The 23,212-nt window shown below is 42.2% G+C and overlaps 1 protein-coding gene across 1 annotated transcript; it reads left to right on the top strand.

The window, feature by feature from the left end:
• Nucleotides 1-1,368: 1,368 nt before the first annotated feature.
• Nucleotides 1,369-21,622, top strand: erbin (erbb2 interacting protein; the record flags this gene model as incomplete). Its single annotated transcript, XM_034196726.1, is given in 21 exon segments — nucleotides 1,369-1,432; nucleotides 1,812-1,886; nucleotides 2,491-2,635; nucleotides 3,406-3,478; nucleotides 4,916-5,045; nucleotides 5,191-5,306; nucleotides 6,021-6,090; nucleotides 7,941-8,040; nucleotides 9,533-9,654; nucleotides 9,986-10,159; nucleotides 10,287-10,460; nucleotides 11,442-11,559; nucleotides 11,647-11,821; nucleotides 14,196-15,018; nucleotides 15,020-15,700; nucleotides 16,350-16,493; nucleotides 17,826-17,879; nucleotides 17,980-18,147; nucleotides 18,549-18,641; nucleotides 18,765-18,839; nucleotides 18,949-21,622. Coding segments are annotated over 21 exon segments (3,682 nt in total), but the record flags the coding sequence as incomplete, so codon positions are not given.
• Nucleotides 21,623-23,212: the final 1,590 nt, after the last annotated feature.

Here is a 23,212-nt window from a genome sequence, read left to right as displayed (position 1 = left end):
ACAATGTGTGTGTGCACAAAAGGGGGGCAGGAGAAGGCTTTTCAGGGCTTCCACATAGAAAGTGCAGCCTCTTTTCTCTCACACACACCCAGCTCAGGCATAAACCATACGCTGCTCTGTATTTTAAAGACTGATGCTGTGCTCCTCACAACTTGGGGTCATCAGCCAAAGTGTGTGTTTTTTATTGCTAGTGAACTCACTCTTTAGATGAGCCAGCACAGCTCATTCTTACTCCTTTCAGAACACATGGAGAGCTCTTGCCAACGTTGAAGTAAGAAATCAGAAAAGCTGGCTAATGCTCAAGAACATCAACATGATTAATGTTTTCATATTGTAGTTAAAGAAAAATCACCAAACAGCTTAAATCACATTTCTAATTTGTGCCGTATGTTTTACATTCTCATTTGATGAGAAAGGCCTAAAAGCAGACAGTAGTGTTGGTGGGCCTCTGCTTTCCATTCCTCTGCTCAATCTCACTTGTGTTTAACACAGTTAATCCCTGCTGTGAAGGGATCATCATATCTGTTCCCAAACACAACTTGGTACATCTCCATTTCATGGTCTTTCGCTTTTGTTAGTAGGGAGGATTATTTTGTTGAACTTCAGATTTTCCATAAGTCTTTGTTGCTCTTGCCTACATTTGATTTGTGTTACACTATCATTTATCATGCCAGAATTACAGTACAACACAATTTAAACTCTTGACTCAAGTTTTATGACTAGCTCAGAGAAAGTGAAGCAAATCTTGAACTCGTACTTTTTTTGAAAGAATTTGACCTTTGTTATGTACTGTTGTGACGTCTATTTAAAGTATTTTATGTATGCTCTGCGATAGTTACTATGTGCAGTTGCTATTGGGGGTTAAAAGCCCTGAAAGCCATCTTGCCAGCAGATTTGAGAAATGGGAGAATTATTCTTATTCACAATTTATGCTTGGAATTTGAAAAAAACAGTATTCAACCCCCAAGTTTTCTGTCACTGGTAATCAGCTAAATAAAGCAAAGACTGTAAGTAGTCCTGGTTTGTATCTGTTGTTTACAGTGTAGCAAAGAATGTGAGACTGACCTGAATGTGGAGAGAAAACTCTGGAGCGAGGCTTAGGGCTAGCATACGTAACATTTTCCATTATTTAAAGCATATCTTGTGTCAAGCCCGAGCTGTAAAATGTATTTATTCTCTCGTAAAATTATTCAGTGAAAGGAGCATGAGCAGAGCATGTATGCTATCCAAAACATAGCATGAAATATGAAAGATGAATCCTTTTCTTTTGGCTTCCTTTTTGAAGCGCATGACCCCATTGCTCATAATCCTGGCTGATTTTCCCATTGATTTGAAGATCTTTCTCCCTGTCTGTCCCTGTGTGTACAGGAGCATGCAGAAGCTCACGCAGCTGGAGCGGTTGGACCTGGGGAGTAATGAGTTCACTGAAGTGGTGAGTATCTGTCGGTCTGCCTGTCCATGCCCATGGCTTTCTACCTTACTGCTGCTGACATCTCCTCCTTACATAATCCATTCCCTTTCCTTCTCCTTCATTTAATAAAGTGTTTTCCCTCTCCTGTAGTGTGTTCTATAGGTTGTTGTGCACCAAATGGTCTGCAAAGGCTCAAATGTCCCACACAGGCCATCATTCTTTCTTTGTATTCAATTGAAGATAGTAATTCATCAATACATAATAGTCTCTGTGGAATGAATAACTTGCCTCACAGTTCGTTTTTAGCTTGGTAATGAGCTAAACTGTTTTTCACAAACACACCATTAAACAGTCGCACGTCTCCAACACTTAACCTCCCTTTTTCTCTTTAAATGTGCAGCCTGAGGTGTTGGAGCAGCTGACTGGAATCAAGGAGCTGTGGATAGACGGGAACAGACTGACATTTTTACCTGGGGTATAATTTACAGTGAATCCTATGCATACTTTCAGAGGCTGCTCTGCCCCGAGACGTCACCTTGAGATTATTCCTCTTTTTTTTTCAATCTATGTGTCTGCCTAAATCTTCATCAAAATGAACCCCAGTCAGTTTGCATCAGACTTTGAGCCCTCTGAAAACCGGCAGAGAAGGAGCCGCAGTTTAAAAAGATTCTCCTGCTGGGTGAACACTATCAGCAAATCTTACAGAAGACAATGAAGACTTTTGGATCCGCAGATGTCCCAATAATAACAACAAACATCTGCAGCTGTGAAGTCATTATTTTCCCTGGAGCATAATTCATTTATAATGATGTTTTTTTATAGTCAAATTGTGTGATGAGATTCATTTTTCATCCAAATGACCAGCTTGTTGGTAACTGGGTCATAATTAGAGCATTATTTATTCTGCCAGCATTTCAACAACATCATCTGTAATCACAGTCTGGCCTTTTATAAGCAGTGACGTCTTTAGGGAATATAAACCAATATTGAATACAGCAAATTGTTTGCCCAATTCTTGAATAATGTCATATTAGTGACAATTATTTGCATTAATAGTTTGTCTCCTTTTTTTTATCCAGATGCTAGGGATGCTCAAACAGCTGGTATACCTGGATGTCTCAAAGAACAACCTGGAGATGGTGGACGAGCAGATCTGCGGCTGTGAGAGTCTGCAGGACCTTCTGCTCTCAAACAATGCCCTCACACAGCTGCCAGGCTCCATCGGTACAGATTACAGCACACACACACACACACTTATTTTAAGGAAACCCATTATGAAACACCTCAACTCTTGTAGCTGTTGCCAATATATTTGTCATTCTTGGACCCCTTCCTACATGTTGCAATGTTTTTACGACTTAGCTGAAATACATTTTCATAACTATAAAAGCGGACCTACTTTTTAAAGTCATGCATTCAGACTTTATCGCAGAAGAGGATGCAGTCACTGTTTCCCCAGTTACAATATAGTCACACAAAATGTGAAGTTTTACAAAAAGAAACAAAATGATGCCAAAAGTATGTTTTAAAACAACAAGTAATGCAAATATAACTCAAACAGTGGCCTCTGGTACTATGGAGTCTTTTTTTATTCTCATTTTTAGTTATCCCTTATAGACGAATGGACACTGCGAAAGAGTAGATACAACTTTTGTGTTGAAAGGAAGCAAAGCGGATATTTGAAATGACCTGCTATGAACCTAATCATTCATATTTGAATACCAAGTTAATTAAATCCAAAGTCCAGGTGCACAGAGTCAGCATTCATTACTACTAACTGATTATAGCAGTGGCTCTCAACTGGTGGGTCGCGACCCAAAAGTGGGTCCCGAGGCCTGACCAATTGAGAACCACTGGATTATAGTATTGACGACAGTGTGAAATAATCTAATTACACGCTGTAATGGATCCTCCTCTATGTGGTTTCAACAGCAAGCTATAATCAATAACTGACATGAGCTTCTGCATGCGTCTCTCTAATTCTCCTACTATAGGCTCACTGAAGAAACTGACTGCACTGAAAGTGGATGAGAACCAGCTGATGTATCTGCCTGACTCAGTCGGAGGGTGAGCATTAGAGCAATAGCTTTAATATCAGAAAATGATGGGCTGTTTTCATCTGCCATCCCCTGATGGCACAAAACGTCTGTCTGGATAAATCAGATATTCCCATTAAACATAATGTTATTTGTTTTGGTCTAATGCTGACCATATTGAATGACTTGATACCGGACATGATTATGAAGTATGATTGACAATAATTGAGTCTCATGGTTCTGAGTCTGCCGTATTGATGAATGGAAATGGAGTAATTAATTGACCCTCCAACACACTACTGATTAAATCAGCCATAGCTGTTCTCAGCTGATGTTGTGTGCAGCAGGTAAACCCAGCAGGCAGCAGATGCAGAGTGACTCAGGTCCACATAATCCAAATCCTTTGGTTTCTTTGTCCATTCCTCCATCCACCAGAGAGATACATCTACATTGACTGACAATTACTCCTGCAGTCCCTTTTTTCATCCATTGTTTCCAAACAAGCATTGTCCATTATGCCATATGTTAGAATATTTCTCATGTCATTTGACACAGATTATGTGACAAAGCCTATGGTTTGGCTTAATCCCATGCAAGGATCCCAAGCTGATACATTTGTCAGTTATACATGGCTGTTTTTTATTCATTCCGCTGTTTGTGCACAGTGTGGTCTGTCCCTGTTTTATACTCCACAGGGAGGGGTCGAATGCCGTGTTTTGGAACATGGACTCTTTTTTCGCATTCATCTGAATCCCCAGAGCGCATTTGCAGTTTTCATTCAGCAGAAAGCCCCAGCTGCTCAGCTCTTCTGTGTCAACATGGGTTCAGTCCCATGAAGCTTTTAAGATGCATCAGTATTGTTGTAAACATCTATTTCACTGTTAGCTACATCCATCTTGTATAAAGTATATTTGAAGGGCAATCAAGAAATATTTTACAATCTATGCTACCCAGTAATGACATCTATACTTACTGACAGCTTGATGCATTAGAATTAAAGGGACATTCTGCTGATGTTTGCTCATGCATTTCAGTTTACTTGTCATAAAACTTAATGAGCCTGTGAAAGTGGTCTTATAATGTCTACTGGGGCTCCATAGGGAGCTTTCCGAGGAAGCTTCATTATGTTAGCTTAGCATGGGTGTGGTGAATACACACTGGGGATGTGGAGTTTAAAAGATGTCCTTGTTTAAAAGGCAGGGAGTGTTTATTCAAAATATGTAATTGAGTTGCATTATGGGAACTCTGGGATCCAGGATTGTTGGCACATACTAGGACCTAAGGTCAGGATCAATCTGCCTGGAATGGTTCAGTTTTAATCATTTATCTTAATCCTCTTTCAAGTCTTCCAATTATTTATAGGAACACTACAAATTCTATGTTCTTTAACCAAGATTTAACATAATAAAGTGCTGTATATAATAATGACATCAATTGATGAACGTCTCACTACCCTCCTTTGCATCAGACTGCACTCTCTGGATGAGCTGGACTGCAGCTTCAATGAGATCGAAGCGTTGCCCTCTACCATCGGTCAATGTGTCAGCATCCGCACCTTCGCTGCAGATCACAACTTCCTTACCCTACTCCCCCCCGAGGTGAGTATGCACATTACAGTATAGAAGAACGTGTGTTGGTGGAGAATAGAGATGTGTTAAAGGGTGTGAGAGGCCAGTCTGCTCATCTGTAACAGCCAGCCTTGTTGGCTAACGTCTCTGAATCCTCGGTTTGTTTCCCTCGCAGATGGGCAGCTGGAAGAATGCAACTGTGCTGTTCCTACATTCCAACAAGCTGGAGTCCTTGCCTGATGAAATGGGTGACATGCAGAAGCTCAAGGTCATCAATCTCAGTAACAACAAGTGAGTCCTGACTGACAGTCTTCACGCTTATCAAAGCTCAAGGACAAAATGATTTTAATCAATGGTTTAGCAAAAGGCATTTTGAAGCAACATTTTAACTCATTATCTTTAATGTGACGGTTGGCCACTGAATTCTCTGTTTCTTATTCATAGAAATAGAATTTATTTTTAAGACGTCAGCATAGCATTTAAGACTAATTGTTGACAATGTTTGGACATTTGATGGGCTAATCAATTATAGAGGAAACAATCTGCAGATGGATCTATGATGAAATATTTATGAGCAGGTCCTTATAAAAGAAGCTTCTTGAAAGGCACTCCTGTAGCCTTGCATAAATGCTTCATTATGAATGCAAAGTAGTTGATCTCACACTTTCTGAAACATATAATGATAATTACCACACCATGATGAAATAACCTTCATTCTGGCCAGAATGACATTGGGATGGTTAGGAAGCTACGGCCTCAATACAGTTTTAATCAGGGGTTTTCCATGCCTTGAGTCTGCTCTGTGCCAAATGCACTGAATAACAATCCCAAAGCACTGACATTACATTTTTCACGAAAAATAGGCTTAAGCCTATCTTTACAGTGGGCCGTCACACATTAAAATGACCTTACACACTTCATATGGCAGTCATTTGTCACTTTTGCTCATGCATTGTTGTTGATGCAAGACGACTGAGTACCTGTGTGGTTTCTGTTCCTCTGCAGGTTGAAGAATCTACCCTACAGTTTCACTAAACTGAACCAGATGACTGCAATGTGGCTGTCTGAAAACCAGGTCATATTATATCAATTAAATATGAATCTGATACAGTAGTGGTAGGTTACTCGCCACCTTATTCAGCTGTAAATGAATCCAATGAGGCCAAGGAAAACACATTGCAAATTCAGTACACCACTTCCAGGACATTTGATCGGGCCCAATAGCAGTGCAGGTTAGACAGAGAAACCGTAAATACTACATTTTTAAAGTTCCGGATGGATCCTAATGAGTGTCAGAAGATATTACGCTTACATGATTACCTGTTGAAAGACAACAGTATGGTCATCTAGGCATGCCTGTCAAACAGTGTCGTTACTGAGACTGGAATGACAGGGAAACCGTTTGTGAGAAAAAGCAGCAGCAACTAGCCGGAGGTGAAGCAGATGTCGAGCGATCAAGGTCACTGAAGAAGTTGTGTTGCTTGAAGTCTGCCTTGGATAATGTGGCCCTGCACAGGACACAAGATCAGCCTATCAGAGGTGGAAACGTTTGAGTCCGCTCAGATTGTGCGTCAGGAAGGGACTTTGTCTCGTTTTGTCATAGCAGTGTAGCTTTGTGTGGGAAAGGAATTCTTGAAGGGCTCGTTTCCAGCGTATCGGAGGCGTGTTAATGTAAAAGTACTGTAGCAGAAGATGCTGCGGGAGTATATTGATTGTGTTTGCTTGCTCCAGCTTTGCTTCTAAATGATAGTCTGTTGACTCACCGCATTCTGAAATCAATTAATAAATAATTCAGCCTTTGTTTCATCGCTACTAGACAATTTAAGTGTCTGTTTAATTGACTCAACACATTGTCAATAAAAGAATGTGTCTTAAAGTTTTAAAAAGTCCTTGGCCTTTTAAAAGCAGAAAACATTGAGAGAACTTTCTTATCATTTACACATCTCTCTACAATCAATCACACCGTGACCCTTGTACATTTCTTAACAAGAAACCAGCCAATAGAGAACTTTAAAGGCAGTAGTTTATTCATAAATAAATTGCGTAATATACTAATATGTCTTGAGCATATCTGTACCTCAATTCGCTGTATAATGAAATACATGCCAATTCTGATATATATCTGTAATGATCCAATAACACCTGATTTACCAACCTGACTGATGTATTGATCACACATAGAGATAGAGACAGGACTCCAAGGTCATATGACCAAAGCTCTGTGGACCAATGGTGATTAAGCTTTTTCCCTGAGGATTTAAAAAACACACGAGATGTGTCGATGTAGACTGTTTTCCATTCAAATCTGTTTGTGAAAACATGCATTTAGTGTTGTTTCTTCACGTTTTGTTTGTAAATCAAAGTGTAAAGTGTAATTGTCCTTAATTGACTTGTAGAACACTGACACGATAAAGGTACTGCATGTTTATAAATGAGATTTACTTACTTATTGAGGAGTGCAGTTTTGCCGAAATCACATCAAGGAGAGATTTTTCAGCCGGCACAGCAGTTTTGAGATACAGGGATTCTCTTGGGCAGGTGCAGCGATGGTGATTGGGTCAAGGGGACATTAATGGAGCTTAAGCCAGCTTTATCAAGGGATGGTTGACAGGAAGAGGCACTCAAGAGGTGTTTAAGTATTATTTCAATCAAAGCAAGGACAGTGGGTGGTTTGGAGAAGATTAAAGGGAGAAACTCTGCTGCAAAGACCTGTGGGAAAGTAGTTGAACCATATCAATTTCCTAATTGGTGCATCTTATGATGTGTTTCCCCCCCATGTGTTCTCTAGTTTGAGTTTAATCAAGTACCAATGTTACAGCCAAGTTAATTTCCAATGCGAAAGGGAGGCGCAGAGACACCAGGACCCTGTGTGTAGCACTGTTGATAGCAGATAGCACACTCAAACCTACTTTTTGTCTCCCACAGTCGAAGCCCCTGATCCCGCTCCAGAAAGAGGAGGATCCAGAGACACACAAAACTGTGCTGACCAACTACATGTTCCCCCAGCAAACCAGGACGGAGGAATGTGAGTACTGTGCATTCAAAGAGAATAATCATGGAAAAACATAAAAGAGAAATTGAATCTGCAAATATTTCTGACCTTTTTTCACTTTTTAGTTAGATATTTAAGATGTATTCAGTACCACTAGGCTATTACACAAATGAACTGTTCTTGTTTAACTAATAGGAGCACTTTCTCAGGATAATTTGTAGGAATTGATAGTCTATACTCAGAATGAAAAGTCAGGGAAATAAGTGGTTTTGTAAGTCTAATTGTCTCGTAGCAATCTTACAAGTGGCCGGCAAGGATTCTTGTTTTCATATTTCATGAGGGACCTTGTTACTCGAGACTAAAGCTGCAGTCAATGCAGAAACAGCATCTGTTAGTTTGGTTTGGTTTCCGATGACACGGGACAGCCTGCGTTGACCCCGCTGGTCTTAACATTGGAGTAATTAGTGGTTTAAGATCTACACGCTTGAACTACAAAATGGCAGTGAGTCAGCTGCTGGGTTTCTGAAACAATGTCAGTGATGTGGTGCACCAGCAGAAAAGACCCCGCTCAAGTATCTGCATGCAGGTCCTGTTCTCTGTTTGATATCTCAGAGCCATCTGCTTCATGCCATTTTCCACGCTTATCAACTGGGAATTTTCCAAAAGAGCTTTCATCTGTTTCCTCGTGTTTCCTGAAAGGCTGGAAAAAGTCTTGACCTGACTGCGATAATTGTTTTAAAACTTGTCAATATGACGGCCACACACCAGGTGACTCACATTATCCACTGTGCATTCACACTCTGGTGTAGTGTCAACAATTTCAGAAACAAGAGTTCTTGATTTGGACTTTTATAGTGCCATCTATTCCACCTGAAAGCTTAAATGACAGTTTTAATCATATAGTATGATATCAATTCTTTAAAAAATGGATGAAATTCTGGTCAGGTTACAAATTTGTTATTTAATTTGCGATAAGACTTAGAGACACGTGAGAGGGCAGATCACTAACATTGCAGAGTTCACGGATCATCATAACCACAATCACATATATATTTTTCTTATACATCCTGTGCTGTGTTCTCCCTTCACACAGGAGTCATACAAACGTGACAGTGAAGAAGTGATCTATCATTCTAGTGATCTATCATTCACATTTTTCATTAAATTGTTGGCATATTTTTCTCAGAGTAATGTTTAACAATCATTTGTCTGCTTGAAGAGTGACACATTTTTCATAATTTCATTTTGGCAATAATGTTTAATGTTGTGCTTTTGATCTTTTTGCTTTTTTGTCCGTTTAATACAACAACAATTCCATGTATCAATACTTCATGATTGAATGGTTTGAGTTGAAAGGGTTAACTCCTGAATTTGAAGTTTCTCCACAGCTCTTTAATGTTTTGCCTCATGCAGTCTTTGCGCCACCGTGTGGTCAAAGTCAGACATGTATAAATGATGATACAAAACATTACATTAAAAACTAACACCTTATCCTCCTCTTCCTTGTTTCTTCTTTTATTTTTAGACATTCCCAGCTCTGACTCTGAAAGCTTCAATCCAGCTCTCTGGGAGGAACAACGCAAGCACCGAGCTCAAGTGGCCTTCGAGTGTGACGAAGACAAGGATGAGAGAGAAACACCCCCAAGGGTAGGTGTCTCAAACACTTTTTGAAAAATCAAGCAATAAGGACATTGTTGTCATCACAAGTATTATTTTGCAACACAACCATCAATTTGATATTGCTGTTTTCATGTCAAATGTGGCATTTCAAGATATTGCTGTTGAGTTCAATGGCTCAAACTAAAAATACATTTGAATACATGCATCTTCTTACTTAAATCAACATTAATGTCTTTGTATCAGTGAGAAATGTGTCCATATGATTGAATGCATCTCTTTCTACATGTAATTCCCCCTGACATTTTCACTTCTTCTGTCAAAACTCCAACTGCGTGATTTTTCTTCTGATCTCCCCCAGGAGGGTAATCTGAAGCGCTACCCCACTCCGTACCCAGAGGAGCTGAAGAACATGGTGAAGACAGCCCAGTCTGTGGCTCACCGGCTGAAGGAGGACGAGTCAGGTGACGAATCGGGGAGGGATGCAAAACCAGTGGAGAGGAACCACATTGGAGTGCAGGACGTGGGAGTTAAGGTCAGCTTCAGCCAAATGTCATTTTACTTGGAAATAAATCTTGGTTCCCCTTTAAGTTCCCCTTTAAGAAATGATCATTCTATACACAGGTGAAGGAATATTTGTAATACATTTGTTTTCTTTTTAGGTGATTGAAGCTCCCTATCCCAATGGCACAGTGTCAGACATTGAGCCCTCCATCACATATGGCCAAAACTCCTCTTCCACAGAATGGAAAGACACTTCCGACTCTTACAGCTCTCACAGAGTCCCTCTCAAAACTGCAGGGGGCTCTATGATGAACCATGAGGACACACTGGAGGTACTTTTAACTCTTTCATCCTCCCAATTTCAAATTTAACAAGCACATTATTAGGGTTGGGTATCGTTGGGATTTTTTGATTCAGGTTCTGCTTTTTTTAATATATTTTGAAAAATATATTTATGAAAACATTTAGTCATATCTGTATTCATATTTACAAATGACTTTAGTTGCTGTTATTGAATACAATTATATTAAAATCATCTCTGTATTGTTTTTGCATTCACAAGTTAGTTCTAAGTGGTGCAATTGGAAAATGTACAATTCCCCCAGTCTCCTCTGCTGTTACACTGCAACCTGCCTGTGTGACACAGAGTCTAACCACAGTCTGTGTCCAACATATACTGCAATGTTACAGCTGCCCAACTGCTTCACTGTTTGGAAAGTCATAAATCCTATTTTCATTAAAAAAATGTACTTTGTATACCATGCTTCATAAACAATGTGGGACGAATAAAGATATTCTGATCTGATTCTGATTCCCTCTGCTCCTCCGAGTCTGTCTCACAGTTCGGGGATGTGAGGACACAGACAGACGGAGGCTGCTTTACTTCATAGAGGAAATGGCGGTCAATATTACAACATAGGAGCTAAAATGCTTAATAACCTTCATTACGTATGAGAGAAAGACCATTAGATAGGTTGATACAGATGAAGCTGTGTGTAGAAAGAGAAAAAGGGCTCGTCCTCATAACTCTTATTATCCCGGTACCAGACAATTGTTATTTGTTCTTACTCGGAACCGAGTTTTGCTTCCCAACCCTGGTACTGTGCTCGCTACATTTCCCGCTCGCCCCCGTCTAACATACAGAAAGCAGCGAGATACATTTCCTATATTTTCCTACATATCAATAAGCAGAACCGAAATTAACATTCCTAAACGATACCGATGGAATCTAAATTTTGGAACCGGATCGGAATCGGATTTCGGTACCAAACCTTACACATTATACACTTTTAAATTATTGTTTTTATACTCAGGATTCTGAGGAGCTTTCTGATGAAGAGGCAGAGATGAAAGTGGCTCAGATGAGACCCCCTCTAATTGAGATCTCCATCAACCAGCCTAAAGTGGTGACTCTAAGTAAGGAGAAAAAAGGTAAAAGTGTTTTTTATTTGAAATATGTATTTAAAGTGACAGTTACTACATTTACAGTATACAAACAGCAATATTTCTGATTAACAGATGACGCAGACTCTTTGCTGGATGATACAGTTGCCAACAGCAACCAGAACAACAGCAACTGTTCATCTCCATCACGCATGTCGGACTCAGTGTCTCTGACCACAGACAGCAGTCAGGACAACTCTCTGTGCACCCCAGAGAGAGAGGCAAAGATGCCCTTCCTGCCAAAAAGCAGGTTTGTATCATTCTACAAACCTTTTAAAGAGTCCTCTCCTGCTGATGTTCAGGTGTATATCAGTATGTAGTGTCTCTACTTTAAAGAGTCCTCTCCTGCTGATGTTCAGGTGTATATCAGTATGTAGTGTCTCTACTTTAAAGAGTCCTCTCCTGCTGATGTTCAGGTGTATATCAGTATGTAGTGTCTCTACTTTAAAGAGTCCTCTCCTGCTGATGTTCAGGTGTATATCAGTATGTAGTGTCTCTACTTTAAAGAGTCCTCTCCTGCTGATGTTCAGGTGTATATCAGTATGTAGTGTCTCCACTTTAAAGAGTCCTCTCCTGCTGATGTTCAGGTGTATATCAGTATGTAGTGTCTCTACTTTAAAGAGTCCTCTCCTGCTGATGTTCAGGTGTATATCAGTATGTAGTGTCTCTACTTTAAAGAGTCCTCTCCTGCTGATGTTCAGGTGTATATCAGTATGTAGTTGTCTCTACTTTAAAGAGTCCTCTCCTGCTGATGTTCAGGTGTATATCAGTATGTAGTGTCTCTACTTTAAAGAGTACTCTCCTGCTGATGTTCAGGTGTATATCAGTATGTAGTGTCTCTACTTTAAAGAGTCCTCTCCTGCTGATGTTCAGGTGTATATCAGTATGTAGTGTCTCTACTTTAAAGAGTCCTCTCCTGCTGATGTTCAGGTGTATATCAGTATGTAGTGTCTCTACTTTAAAGAGTCCTCTCCAGCTGATGTTCAGGTGTATATCAGTATGTAGTGTCTCTACTTTAAAGAGTCCTCTCCTGCTGATGTTCAGGTGTATATCAGTATGTAGTGTCTCTACTTTAAAGAGTCCTCTCCTGCTGATGTTTAGGTGTATATCAGTATGTAGTGTCTCTACTTTAAAGAGTCCTCTCCTGCTGATGTTCAGGTGTATATCAGTATGTAGTGTTTCTACTTTAAAGAGTCCTCTCCTGCTGATGTTCAGGTGTATATCAGTATGTAGTGTCTCTACTTTAAAGAGTCCTCTCCTGCTGATGTTCAGGTGTATATCAGTATGTAGTGTCTCCACTTTAAAGAGTCCTCTCCTGCTGATGTTCAGGTGTATATCAGTATGTAGTGTCTCTACTTTAAAGAGTCCTCTCCTGCTGATGTTCAGGTGTATATCAGTATGTAGTGTCTCTACTTTAAAGAGTCCTCTCCTGCTGATGTTCAGGTGTATATCAGTATGTAGTGTCTCTACTTTAAAGAGTCCTCTCCTGCTGATGTTCAGGTGTATATCAGTATGTAGTGTCTCTACTTTAAAGAGTCCTCTCCTGCTGATGTTTAGGTGTATATCAGTATGTAGTGTCTCTACTTTAAAGAGTCCTCTCCTGCTGATGTTCAGGTGTATATCAGTATGTAGTGTCTCTACTTTAAAGAGTCCTCTCCTGCTGATGTTCAGGTGTATATCAGTATGTAGTGTCTCTACTTTAAAGAGTCCTCTCCAGCTGATGTTCAGGTGTATATCAGTATGTAGTGTCTCTACTTTAAGAGTCCTCTCCTGCTGATGTTCAGGTGTATATCAGTATGTAGTGTCTCTACTTTAAAGAGTCCTCTCCTGCTGATGTTCAGGTGTATATCAGTATGTAGTGTCTCTACTTTAAAGAGTCCTCTCCTGCTGATGTTCAGGTGTATATCAGTATGTAGTGTCTCTACTTTAAAGAGTCCTCTCCTGCTGATGTTCAGGTGTATATCAGTATCTAGTGTCTCTACTTTAAAGAGTCCTCTCCTGCTGATGTTCAGGTGTATATCAGTATGTAGTGTCTCTACTTTAAAGAGTCCTCTCCTGCTGATGTTCAGGTGTATATCAGTATCTAGTGTCTCTACTTTAAAGAGTCCTCTCCTGCTGATGTTCAGGTGTATATCAGTATGTAGTGTCTCTACATGTCTCCATGCTTTAATGTTCAAAAGGCTCTTTATTTTTCTCATACTGCCTGTGCTGCAGCACCTCTTTTCACCCTCTGTCTGACACCAGAGCCCAGTCTGCTCTGATTGGTTAGCTGGCCGGCTTTGTTGTGATTGGTCAACCGCTTAGAGATGTCCCGTCCCTTAGCCTATCAGGTACAATGTGTTTGAGAGCTAGCCAATAGAGTTGGGTAGTGATGTCCCTGTATCGCAGAAGTAAACATCAGAGTCCATCGGAGGCGTTTCAGGCAGGGGGGCGGGAGTGTGTGGGAGAGAAACTCCCTCTGGTGGAACACAGGGATTTTAGCCTTTGCAGACCATTTACATGCACACAAACCTTTAGAACACACTTTATGAAAAGGAAACTCCAGAAAAGCAGTAAAGAGTACAGAGGAGAGTATTCCTCATGACGTTATTACATAACCTGATGTATCTACGTCTTTGTTTTAGGCATGATGATGAGAACATGAACCAGCCTAAAGACACCACCCCTCTCCTCCATAATGGAAACGGCTCTGAAACATCCCTTCAAGCCCTTCTGAAAGCCCAACAGACCCCACCAGAGAAAATGGGGGACTATGACCTGTCCATGGAAGCCAGGCTGGCCTTCGTCGAGAAGGGAATTAACAACGGCATGGGCGAAACGTACACCAAGTGGGACCAGATCAATATGAACGTGTCCAAATTACCAACGGACAACATGGTGCGGCTGGACGATGTGGATCAAACCAAGAATGGTTCAGTCAACCCAGAGGACAGCAAGCAGGGCTTCAGCAATGACAACATGGAGCATTTCCTGAATGGAAACCAGCAAGTCAGTGACTGCATCAACAGTCTGGGGAACAAGAGCCAAGCGATGAGAGTGGAGACGTCTGCGGTGCATTCGGCCTCGACAGGAACGACCGCCAGCAGCGACATGTCTCTCTCTCGCAGCACTGAGGAACTGTCTCCAGAGAAGAGGTGCAACCCCCCGCAGGTGATGAAGTGTCAAAGTGTAAGCAACATGGAATCAGGAGGACTGAAGCTATTCTCCTTTGATGGGGGCGATGAGTGCTATGACACAGCAGGCATGACCAGGATGGCAGGGGCCGGCCCAGGGCCGGGGGCTTCTCAGGGCCAGAGCATCATCAGGAGCAAGTCGGCCAGTCAGTTACTCAACGACCAGACTCTGCAGATCTACCCCGGCTCCTCCGCCTCCTCCTCAGACCTGCTGTCTTCCTCCATGCCCCCTGCCAGCACCAGCAGATACCCCGTGTCTTCCAGCATGGCCATGGGCCTCCCCCCCCCCTCAGTACAACATCCAGTACTCAAGTAGTGCCCTGCCTAAAGAGGGTCTGTGGGCCCCTAGGACACCCATGCCTCCTGAGCAGCAAGGCTACCTCCCTCCTCCTCCACACTCACTAGCCAACACCAACTACTCAAACCGTAACCAAGCCCCTCCCTACTCTCATCAGCCCCAGCAGAGGGGGGCTCCCAAACCCTCCGGGGACATGTGGGCTTATTCTACTGGAGGCCAGGGCAGAAGCAGCACTCTGCAGAGGCAGAGCAGCACCGCCTCCACCGCCTCCATGGGCGACCCCAGACGCATACAGGTGCCTGACGGGGAATACATGACATACCGGGACATCCACACCCTTGCCAGGGGGCCGCTGGCGATGAGCCAAGCCATGCAGAGGCCCCTCTCAGCACGCACTTACAGTATCGACTCTCCGGGATCTTCCAGGCCTCCCTGCGCCCGGCCGCAGCCTCACGAGCTTCCAGAGAGGACCATGTCCGTCAGCGACTTCAACTACCAGCAGAGCAGCCCCAGCAAGAGGCCCGCCGCCAGGGTGAAGTCCGAGCATTCGCTGCTGGAGGGGCCAGCACAGGTGCCGGGGGGAGTCGGGGCGGGAAGGGTGCCAAATGACTGGAGAGACCAGGTGATGCGGCACATCGAGTACAAGAAAATGGAAAAGGTAAAAAAAGTACTGCTGTGGTACGTGAAATGTCAGTGAATACATTTTCAGACGGGAATAGCTTTTTTGTTTCTGTAAAGGTTAACATATGGACTGTAGAATACAATGATGACTCCAACAGCACGAATACAATTGTCCTTAAGGGGAAGCCCAACAAGGATACAGTTTCATGTATTTGGTTTTGAAACCAAATAATAATAACCATAACCATTTTATTTTCAAGTGCTTTATCAGGTGCTCAAAGGTAGTTGGTTTGGAGTGAAATGAAAGCATCTCAAAGTAAAAAAGCAAAAGAGATATAAAAGATTTGATAAGGGGTTGGTGAGAAGTAGAGAAGGTATTATACCAACTTGAAACAAATCCAAGATATACTGGCTATCAGAACCTATTCCTTTATTGGGGTCTCAAACCTGGGCAAACTAAACGAAAACTATATGTGGATATTTAGATGGGATGAACCTTTTAACATGGAGTCCGGAGTTTACCAAAGCCTACTAACCCAGCCGTGTGCACAATATTTCTGATTCCTTGCATGTGTGTGTTTTATAAGCTGTAAACCTTTTTGTTGTGTCTTTTATGTCATCACTCGTGCATGGTCTCGGCTAACATGTCCGTGTTGCCGGTTGTCCCGTGTCGTCCCTCTGTTCAGAACGCGCTGTCTCGCTCCTATAATTCCAATAACGCTCCGCTGAGCTGGTCTCACTACGGCAGCTGTAGGGATATGCATGCCAGCCAGGCGTCTCTGGTGTTTAGTGCCAGGGACGGAGGGCCCTACGGAGCGCTGGGCCTCTGTGTGAGTACTGTGACCTGAAGTCAGCTCCTTCCTGCAGCTCGTAACCAGCCGGGGCTTCCTGCTAGTTTCACATCCTTTAGAAGAAGAGTAATGTCTGTTTCCTTCTCTCCTGGGTGTTGAGAAGTGATCACTGACCCTCAGAATCTTTCACTTGTCTTTCTTTTAAGTGAAAGTATAATGTCTCTCCTAACGTCTGATTCTCATGAACACCGACCCTTCCTAGTACGTGACTGTCTCCTCTGAGTGTAAAATGGGTGGTTTGTTGTGTGTCTCCTTTTACTGTAGTGCAGTTGGACTTGTTTAAAAGGGGCCTACTTATATTTTGTACCATCATCAAATTGACTCCTAGGCTTAACTATACTTTATGCTAGAATCAGAGACAGATGTATCTGCTGAAGTCACACTGAATGGATGAAGGATGCTGCAGAGCTTAAGATTTTCAAGTAATTATCTCAAATATTTTCCTTCAAAAAACGTATAAGCTGTGTTTGGCAAAATGTATTGTCGACCACATGCATTAAAGTAATCTAGAAAGATTTGTCTGTCTCTTTTTTTTGCAAAGAGTTAACATTGGAGTAAATCTAGTGACACATTTACAGCAGTATCTTTTTCTAAATGTACCTGGCAACAAAACTGAAGCAGGCTTTTTTGCAATTTTGTATTAGCATCTTATTTATAAAGAGGCTTTTCCTTCATTAGAGTCTAAGTTGATAAAGAGATTTATGGTACAAAACATCCCCTTTTAAGCCAGCCAGGTGCTCTAACATCATAATCATCATGGTGTGCATTATCCTTCAAACACCCGTGATTCTCTTCTCCTTCTAACTGCACTTTATATCCATATTCTGCTCATTCCTCATCTTCACTTCAACTCCCTGTCACTTCAGACTCACTTCACATCCTCTCACATAGTGTGTGGGGATGAAATCTGTGTTTGCAAAAGGTAAGTGGTCAGAGGTGTGTGTTTGAGTGACTAGAAAGTGGGTATTATAATCTGTAGAGGCTCTGACACAATCTAAAGATAAGAGCATTGTGTAACCCCCTCTCTACTTAACATTTAAGATTCTCCTTTTCCCCCGTAAGCCAATATTTAGAATAACACGCTTCTCAGACTGAATAGAAACTTAAGGACAATTTAATCTCACTTTTCCTAATGTGAATTAGCTGTGTCCCTTTCACCTCCTTCGTTCACGACCTACTGTCATCCCTAGACATAAGAAGCGTTGGTGTCAGTGTGTACTCGTCTGTCCTGCCTGTTATCCTTGTTGTAAATGAGTTTCAGTGCAGTGGGGTTTGGGCACTGTTAATAATCATCACTGTCTGCCCTTTCAGGACGATGTGTTTCCCCAAGGACAGCAGAGCTACACCATGGACCCTCACAGAAAAGTAGGTTCACACACAGACATTTGGCTGCAGAGCAAGACGTGGTGGTAAAATGTGCTCATTTAAAAACTCAATCCCAACCTCATGTGTTTTTGTTTCCTAGGTGCCTTTGATGAACGGTCAGATGGGCCCCTCTGTCCGTCCACAGGCGAGCCAGGGGTCCATGGCCCGCCACCCCTCCAGAGAGCAGCTCATTGATTACCTGATGCTCAAAGTGTCCCATCCTCCCCAGGGGCCGCCGCGTATCCCGCCTGACGCTCTGCAGCAAGAGGTGAGGCATGGGGTAGAACTACTTGAAACACTGAACTGTATTTTCATAATACTCTTTATTAGATGTCTTTATTGGCTGAGCTGAAGCTTGGTTAAAAGAAGAGTTCCACAGTTTGAGGCAGTCTGATGTTTGAAGAGAATATTAATACTCTAGTGGATCTGATATGCAACTTCTTCTTAGGAACTTAGGAAATGCATATTGACTTTGTTGCTGAAAGGCTGAACTATTATTTTAAGGGAGTTTTAAGTAAGTAAGAATCAAATATTCATGTTCATTTCCGAGAGTTTTGTTTCACAAAGAGCTGTCAAGTCATTTAAGAAAGACCTCCTGTGTGTTTTTTCAAGCATACTGTAGGTCAATTGTGTAATTAACAGTAAATGACTAATGTGGGTTGGTTTCAGTTTCGTGTGAAAGTGGAGAAAAATCCAGAGCTTGGTTTCAGTATATCAGGAGGAGTGGGAGGTCGGGGAAATCCTTTTCGCCCAGACGACAATGTAAGTCAAATAGTTATAATACCATACTCAAAGATTGCCATTTATTCAATGATTTGTTATTTTAGAAGAAACTGATGTGTGATTTGCATAATTAACAATTATCCTTTGTGGGTCTGATTTAAGGGTATATTTGTGACGAGGGTTCAACCTGAGGGGCCGGCATCTAAGATTCTTCAGCCTGGAGATAAAATCCTCCAGGTATTTTGCCATCTGACAAAACATCACAGAAATATCATTACATTCTTGGCGATTAGTTAAAGCTTTATCAAGATGTTCTCCATGTTAACCAAAATGCTGTCTCTTCCAGGCGAACGGCTACAGCTTTGTGAATATCGATCACGGGTACGCAGTGGCCCTCCTGAAGACTTTTCCTAACACTGTGGATATGATTATCGTAAGAGAAGCGCAGGCATAGACTGAACCTGACCTCTGAAGCTGAGGGACACGAGACAAACAGAGACATTAACGTTGACTCTCATATTTTTGTACGCAGCAGAGGACACTGACCTGCCGGGACTATTTATAGCAGAGCCTTGATTTACGGGGAAAACCACTGAATGTAGTGGATCAAAGTGAAACGAGTACGAGTCCTCAAAAGGCCATCACTGTGGTATATATATTTTTATACAAAAGAAGCTGAAGATGTGACCTGATGCAAATGATTACTGTGGTCTCTGTACAGATCATCTTTTCGTTTTTCTTCTTTTCGTCCACAACTCAGAAGCCCTTGATCATGAATGAGGTTTCCTTTCTGCAGATTGACATGGATTGACCACTCCCTCGCCTTTTTTTTTTAACTTTTAATCTAAGATGTTGAAATGTGGTCTGCCCTGCGATCTTTTATGGAGGACGATGTTACGTGCTTTTCTTGTGGAGACGAATGTAGATCGAGGAAGTGATTTGATTTAGTTTTTCGGAGAGATATCGTTTGATCCAGCCCTGCTTCCATAAACCTGTGAACACGCGACACTTCCACAGGAATATCCTCACGGCTCTGCACACCGTCCCCACACACCACTACCTGCGCTGTGTGGAAGACAATCCTTGGCAATATGAATGAATCACAGCTTCTCGGATGTTGGGGAAATGGGAGAGGGGAGGTGTTAGCTCAGCCTTAATCTGTTCAGATAGTCGGAAGCTTTAGTTTGAAGCTGAAGTTCAACATTTTGGGACATTTTCTGAGAAGTTTGAAGCACTTGCAGTGACCAGAAAGAGCTGCACGTGTTTCCCAAAATGTTGGAACTCTTCCTTTAAGCGTAGAAAGACGTGGCGGGTGTGCTAGTGAAACAAAGCAAGTTTGTGGACAGGGAGAGTGCAGGATATTGGGAAGATATTTGAATAAGAACAGGTCAACGTTTCACTCGTGTTTTTATTTCTTAAGGGCTTCATCTTTCAGGCAGCCATTGGGGAGATGAACGTTTTATTTTGCAGGGGTTTCAACATCTGTCAGTTTTTACATGGGAGAAGACCACAGTTTGCCTTTTGTGTCTATGAAATGATGTTTTAATCACGCTTCTTACTCATCACTTTGGAACCGTTTCTCAATATGTTTTCTTTGCTGTACAGAGAGTAGAGCTGGGAGAAACAAGTTGTCAAGTGCCATAGACCTGGAACTGTTTGAGCAGGGGAGGACCCCAGAACCCGAGCAATACTCACATCATCACAGCATTTGCAGCATCATGGCTTCAAAGCAATACTAAAGCCTTTATTTTCAAAAAGATCATCAGATAGCATTTTTTTAAACACAATCTTTAGTAATCACCAATGATTTTACATACTTTTTATATTGTGAAAACATGTTTTTTTTCTAATGACATAGCACAAGAAATATAAACAGTGCTTAAAAAAAGATTTCTCTGTGTTGTGTAAAAGTGAAAGATGGTGTCACTTTGCCCAATGCGTTTGACTGTGCTCCTCATGTTCATTTGTGCAAAAATAATCCACTTTAAAAATCAAATTGAGTCAAAGCTGCTTCTCAGATCATTCCTAATGTTTGTCACATGTAGGAAAATGTGTTTTAAAAGCAGCATTATGTCACTTCATATTCTCTGTGCACATCTCCGTTAATATTCTTTCACTGGTAAATAACTCTTTAAGTGAGACGTGTTTCCACAGCAAACGGGAATGATAAAAGTCACTAAATAATGGGCCCTTCAATTCCAACAACACATTTGTGACCACTGAATTATTTGTACAATATGTAATGTTTTATCCTAATGCACATGGCATTCCCTCAACTTGTTTACAGTAGATTGTGGCCTCTACTGATCCCATGTGTAGTTAAATAGATTTATATTTTATGCTTGTGGCACTGTTGAACCAAATTTAAACACTGGTAGTTCACAAAATGAAATATACCTTTTTATATAACAGTCCAAATGTTTAAAGGTAGTTCTAAGTGAAGCTGTACCCTTAATTTTTTAACTGAATCTAGAATTTGTAAATTGTATCCACATGAAAATGAAATGATTTCCTAAATGTCTCACAGAGCGTAGTATTTCACACAGATGATTTGTTTTTATTATTTGTATTAATTTCTTGGTGATTTCTGTTGACTTTGAGGGGATTTCTGCGGTAATGGTCACTTTATATTCATGGCAAAAAAACATAGAGACATGGTAGACAATCTAGGGAGATAAAAACATTTCTTCATTCATGTCGCTCGTTTCTTACGCTCCCGTATCGTTCTTATTTATTTAGCAGCCTTCTTTGGTTTTTAGACCTTACTAATCAAATTGTAAATATCTTAAAAAATTGAGAAAATAATTAATGACGGCATTAGTGACTTGCGATTGTAAAACCAGCAATAAATTGCAATGCAGAGGCACTGGTTTTAATGTATAGCTAGTATTTCTAAGATTTCTCTGGAAACAGTGAGATGATGATTGAAATGCATTTATCCAACATTCCAGATTTTGTACATAATTACCTGTTTCTGAAGTAACCTGTGGAAAATAAACGAATGCTCTTTAGCAACAGTTCTTCTGTCTTCATGTCATCCTTTGCAGTAAATGAATACCACACTGCATAAGGACAGTGCACACACCAGGGGGACTGTGAGGCATCACTGTAGCAGATGTACGCACTGATTCAATTAGGACCTAAAGCACTATATAACGAGTTTAATTCCATAGAGGGCAGAGTTGTCGGGTTCAGGAGTTCCTCAAAGTGTTCCTTCCAACGCCCTAACACTCCATCAGTTGAGGTCAACAACGTCCCATCCTTACTGTACACAGCTTGAATGGTTCCCTGCTTCCCCCTCCTGAGGTGTCGGACAGTTTTCCAGAACAACTTTGATGCCGCCCGAAAGTCCTTCTCCATGTCTTCTCCGAACTTCTCCCACACCCGCTGCTTTGCCTCGGCCACGGCTGAGGCTGCTGCCCTTCGGGCCTGTCGGTACCTTGCAACTGCCTCAGGAGTCCCCCGGGATAACAAATCCCTGAAGGCCTCCTTCTTCAGTCGGACGGCTTCCCTGACCACCGGTGTCCACCAGGAGGTTCGAGGGTTACCGCCCCTTGAGGCACCTAGGACCTTGAGACCACAGCTCCCCGCCGCGGCTTCGGCAATAGAGGCTTTGAACACCGACCACTCTGGTTCAATGTCCCCAACCTCCACAGGAATGCCCGAAAAGCTCCCCCGGAGGTGTGAGTTGAAGGCCTCCTGAACTTGGGCCTCCTCCAGACATTCCCAGTTCACCCGAACTACACGTTTGGGCTTACCAGGTCTATCCAGAGGCTTCCCCCGCCACTCGACCCAACTCACCACCAGATGGTGATCAGTTGACAACTCCGCCCCTCTCTTTACCCGAGTGTCCAAAACATACGGCCTCAGGTCCGATGATACGATAACGAAATCGATCATGGACCTTCTGACTAGGGTGCTATGGTACCACGTACACTTATGAGCATCCTTATGTTCGAACATGGTGTTTGTTATGGCCAATCCATGACTAGCACAGAAGTCCAGTAACAAACCACCACTCCAGTTCAGATCACGGGGGCCGTTCCTCCCAATCACACCCCTCCAAGTGTCTCCATCATTGCCCACATGTGCGTTGAAGTCTCCCAGCAAGATTAAAGAGTCCCCTTCAGGAGCCCCATACAGGACTCTTTCCAGGGTCTCCAAGAAGGCTGTATACTCTGAACTGCTGTTTGGTGCATAAGCACACACAACAGTCAGAGTTTTCCCCCCCATAACCCGCAGGTGTAGGGAGGCGACCCTCTCGTCCACTGGGGTAAACTCCAACAACGAAACACCCCACCGGGGACTTGTAAGTATCCCCACACCCGCCCGGCGCCTCACACCTTGAGCAACTCCGGAGAAGAATAGAGTCCAACCCCTATCCATAAGTAAGGTTCCAGAGCCGACACTGTGCGTAGAGGTGAGCCCAACCAGATCCAACTGGTAACGCTTCACCTCCCGCACAAGCTCCGGCTCCTTCCCCCCCAGAGAGGTGACGTTCCACGTCCCCAAAGCCAGCTTCTGGGTCATTCCAGAATTGGAGGACATTTCATGTCCCCCATATAAAAAATCTAATAATCCATGCCCAAAATGCTAAAGCATGCACTTGT

The sequence above is a fragment of the Gymnodraco acuticeps genome, unplaced genomic scaffold (assembly GCF_902827175.1).
Source record: "Gymnodraco acuticeps unplaced genomic scaffold, fGymAcu1.1, whole genome shotgun sequence".
NCBI classification, from domain to species: Eukaryota; Metazoa; Chordata; class Actinopteri; order Perciformes; family Bathydraconidae; genus Gymnodraco; species Gymnodraco acuticeps.
The sequence above is the reverse complement of the archived record's forward strand: the minus strand, read 5'-3'. Positions and strand labels throughout refer to the sequence as shown.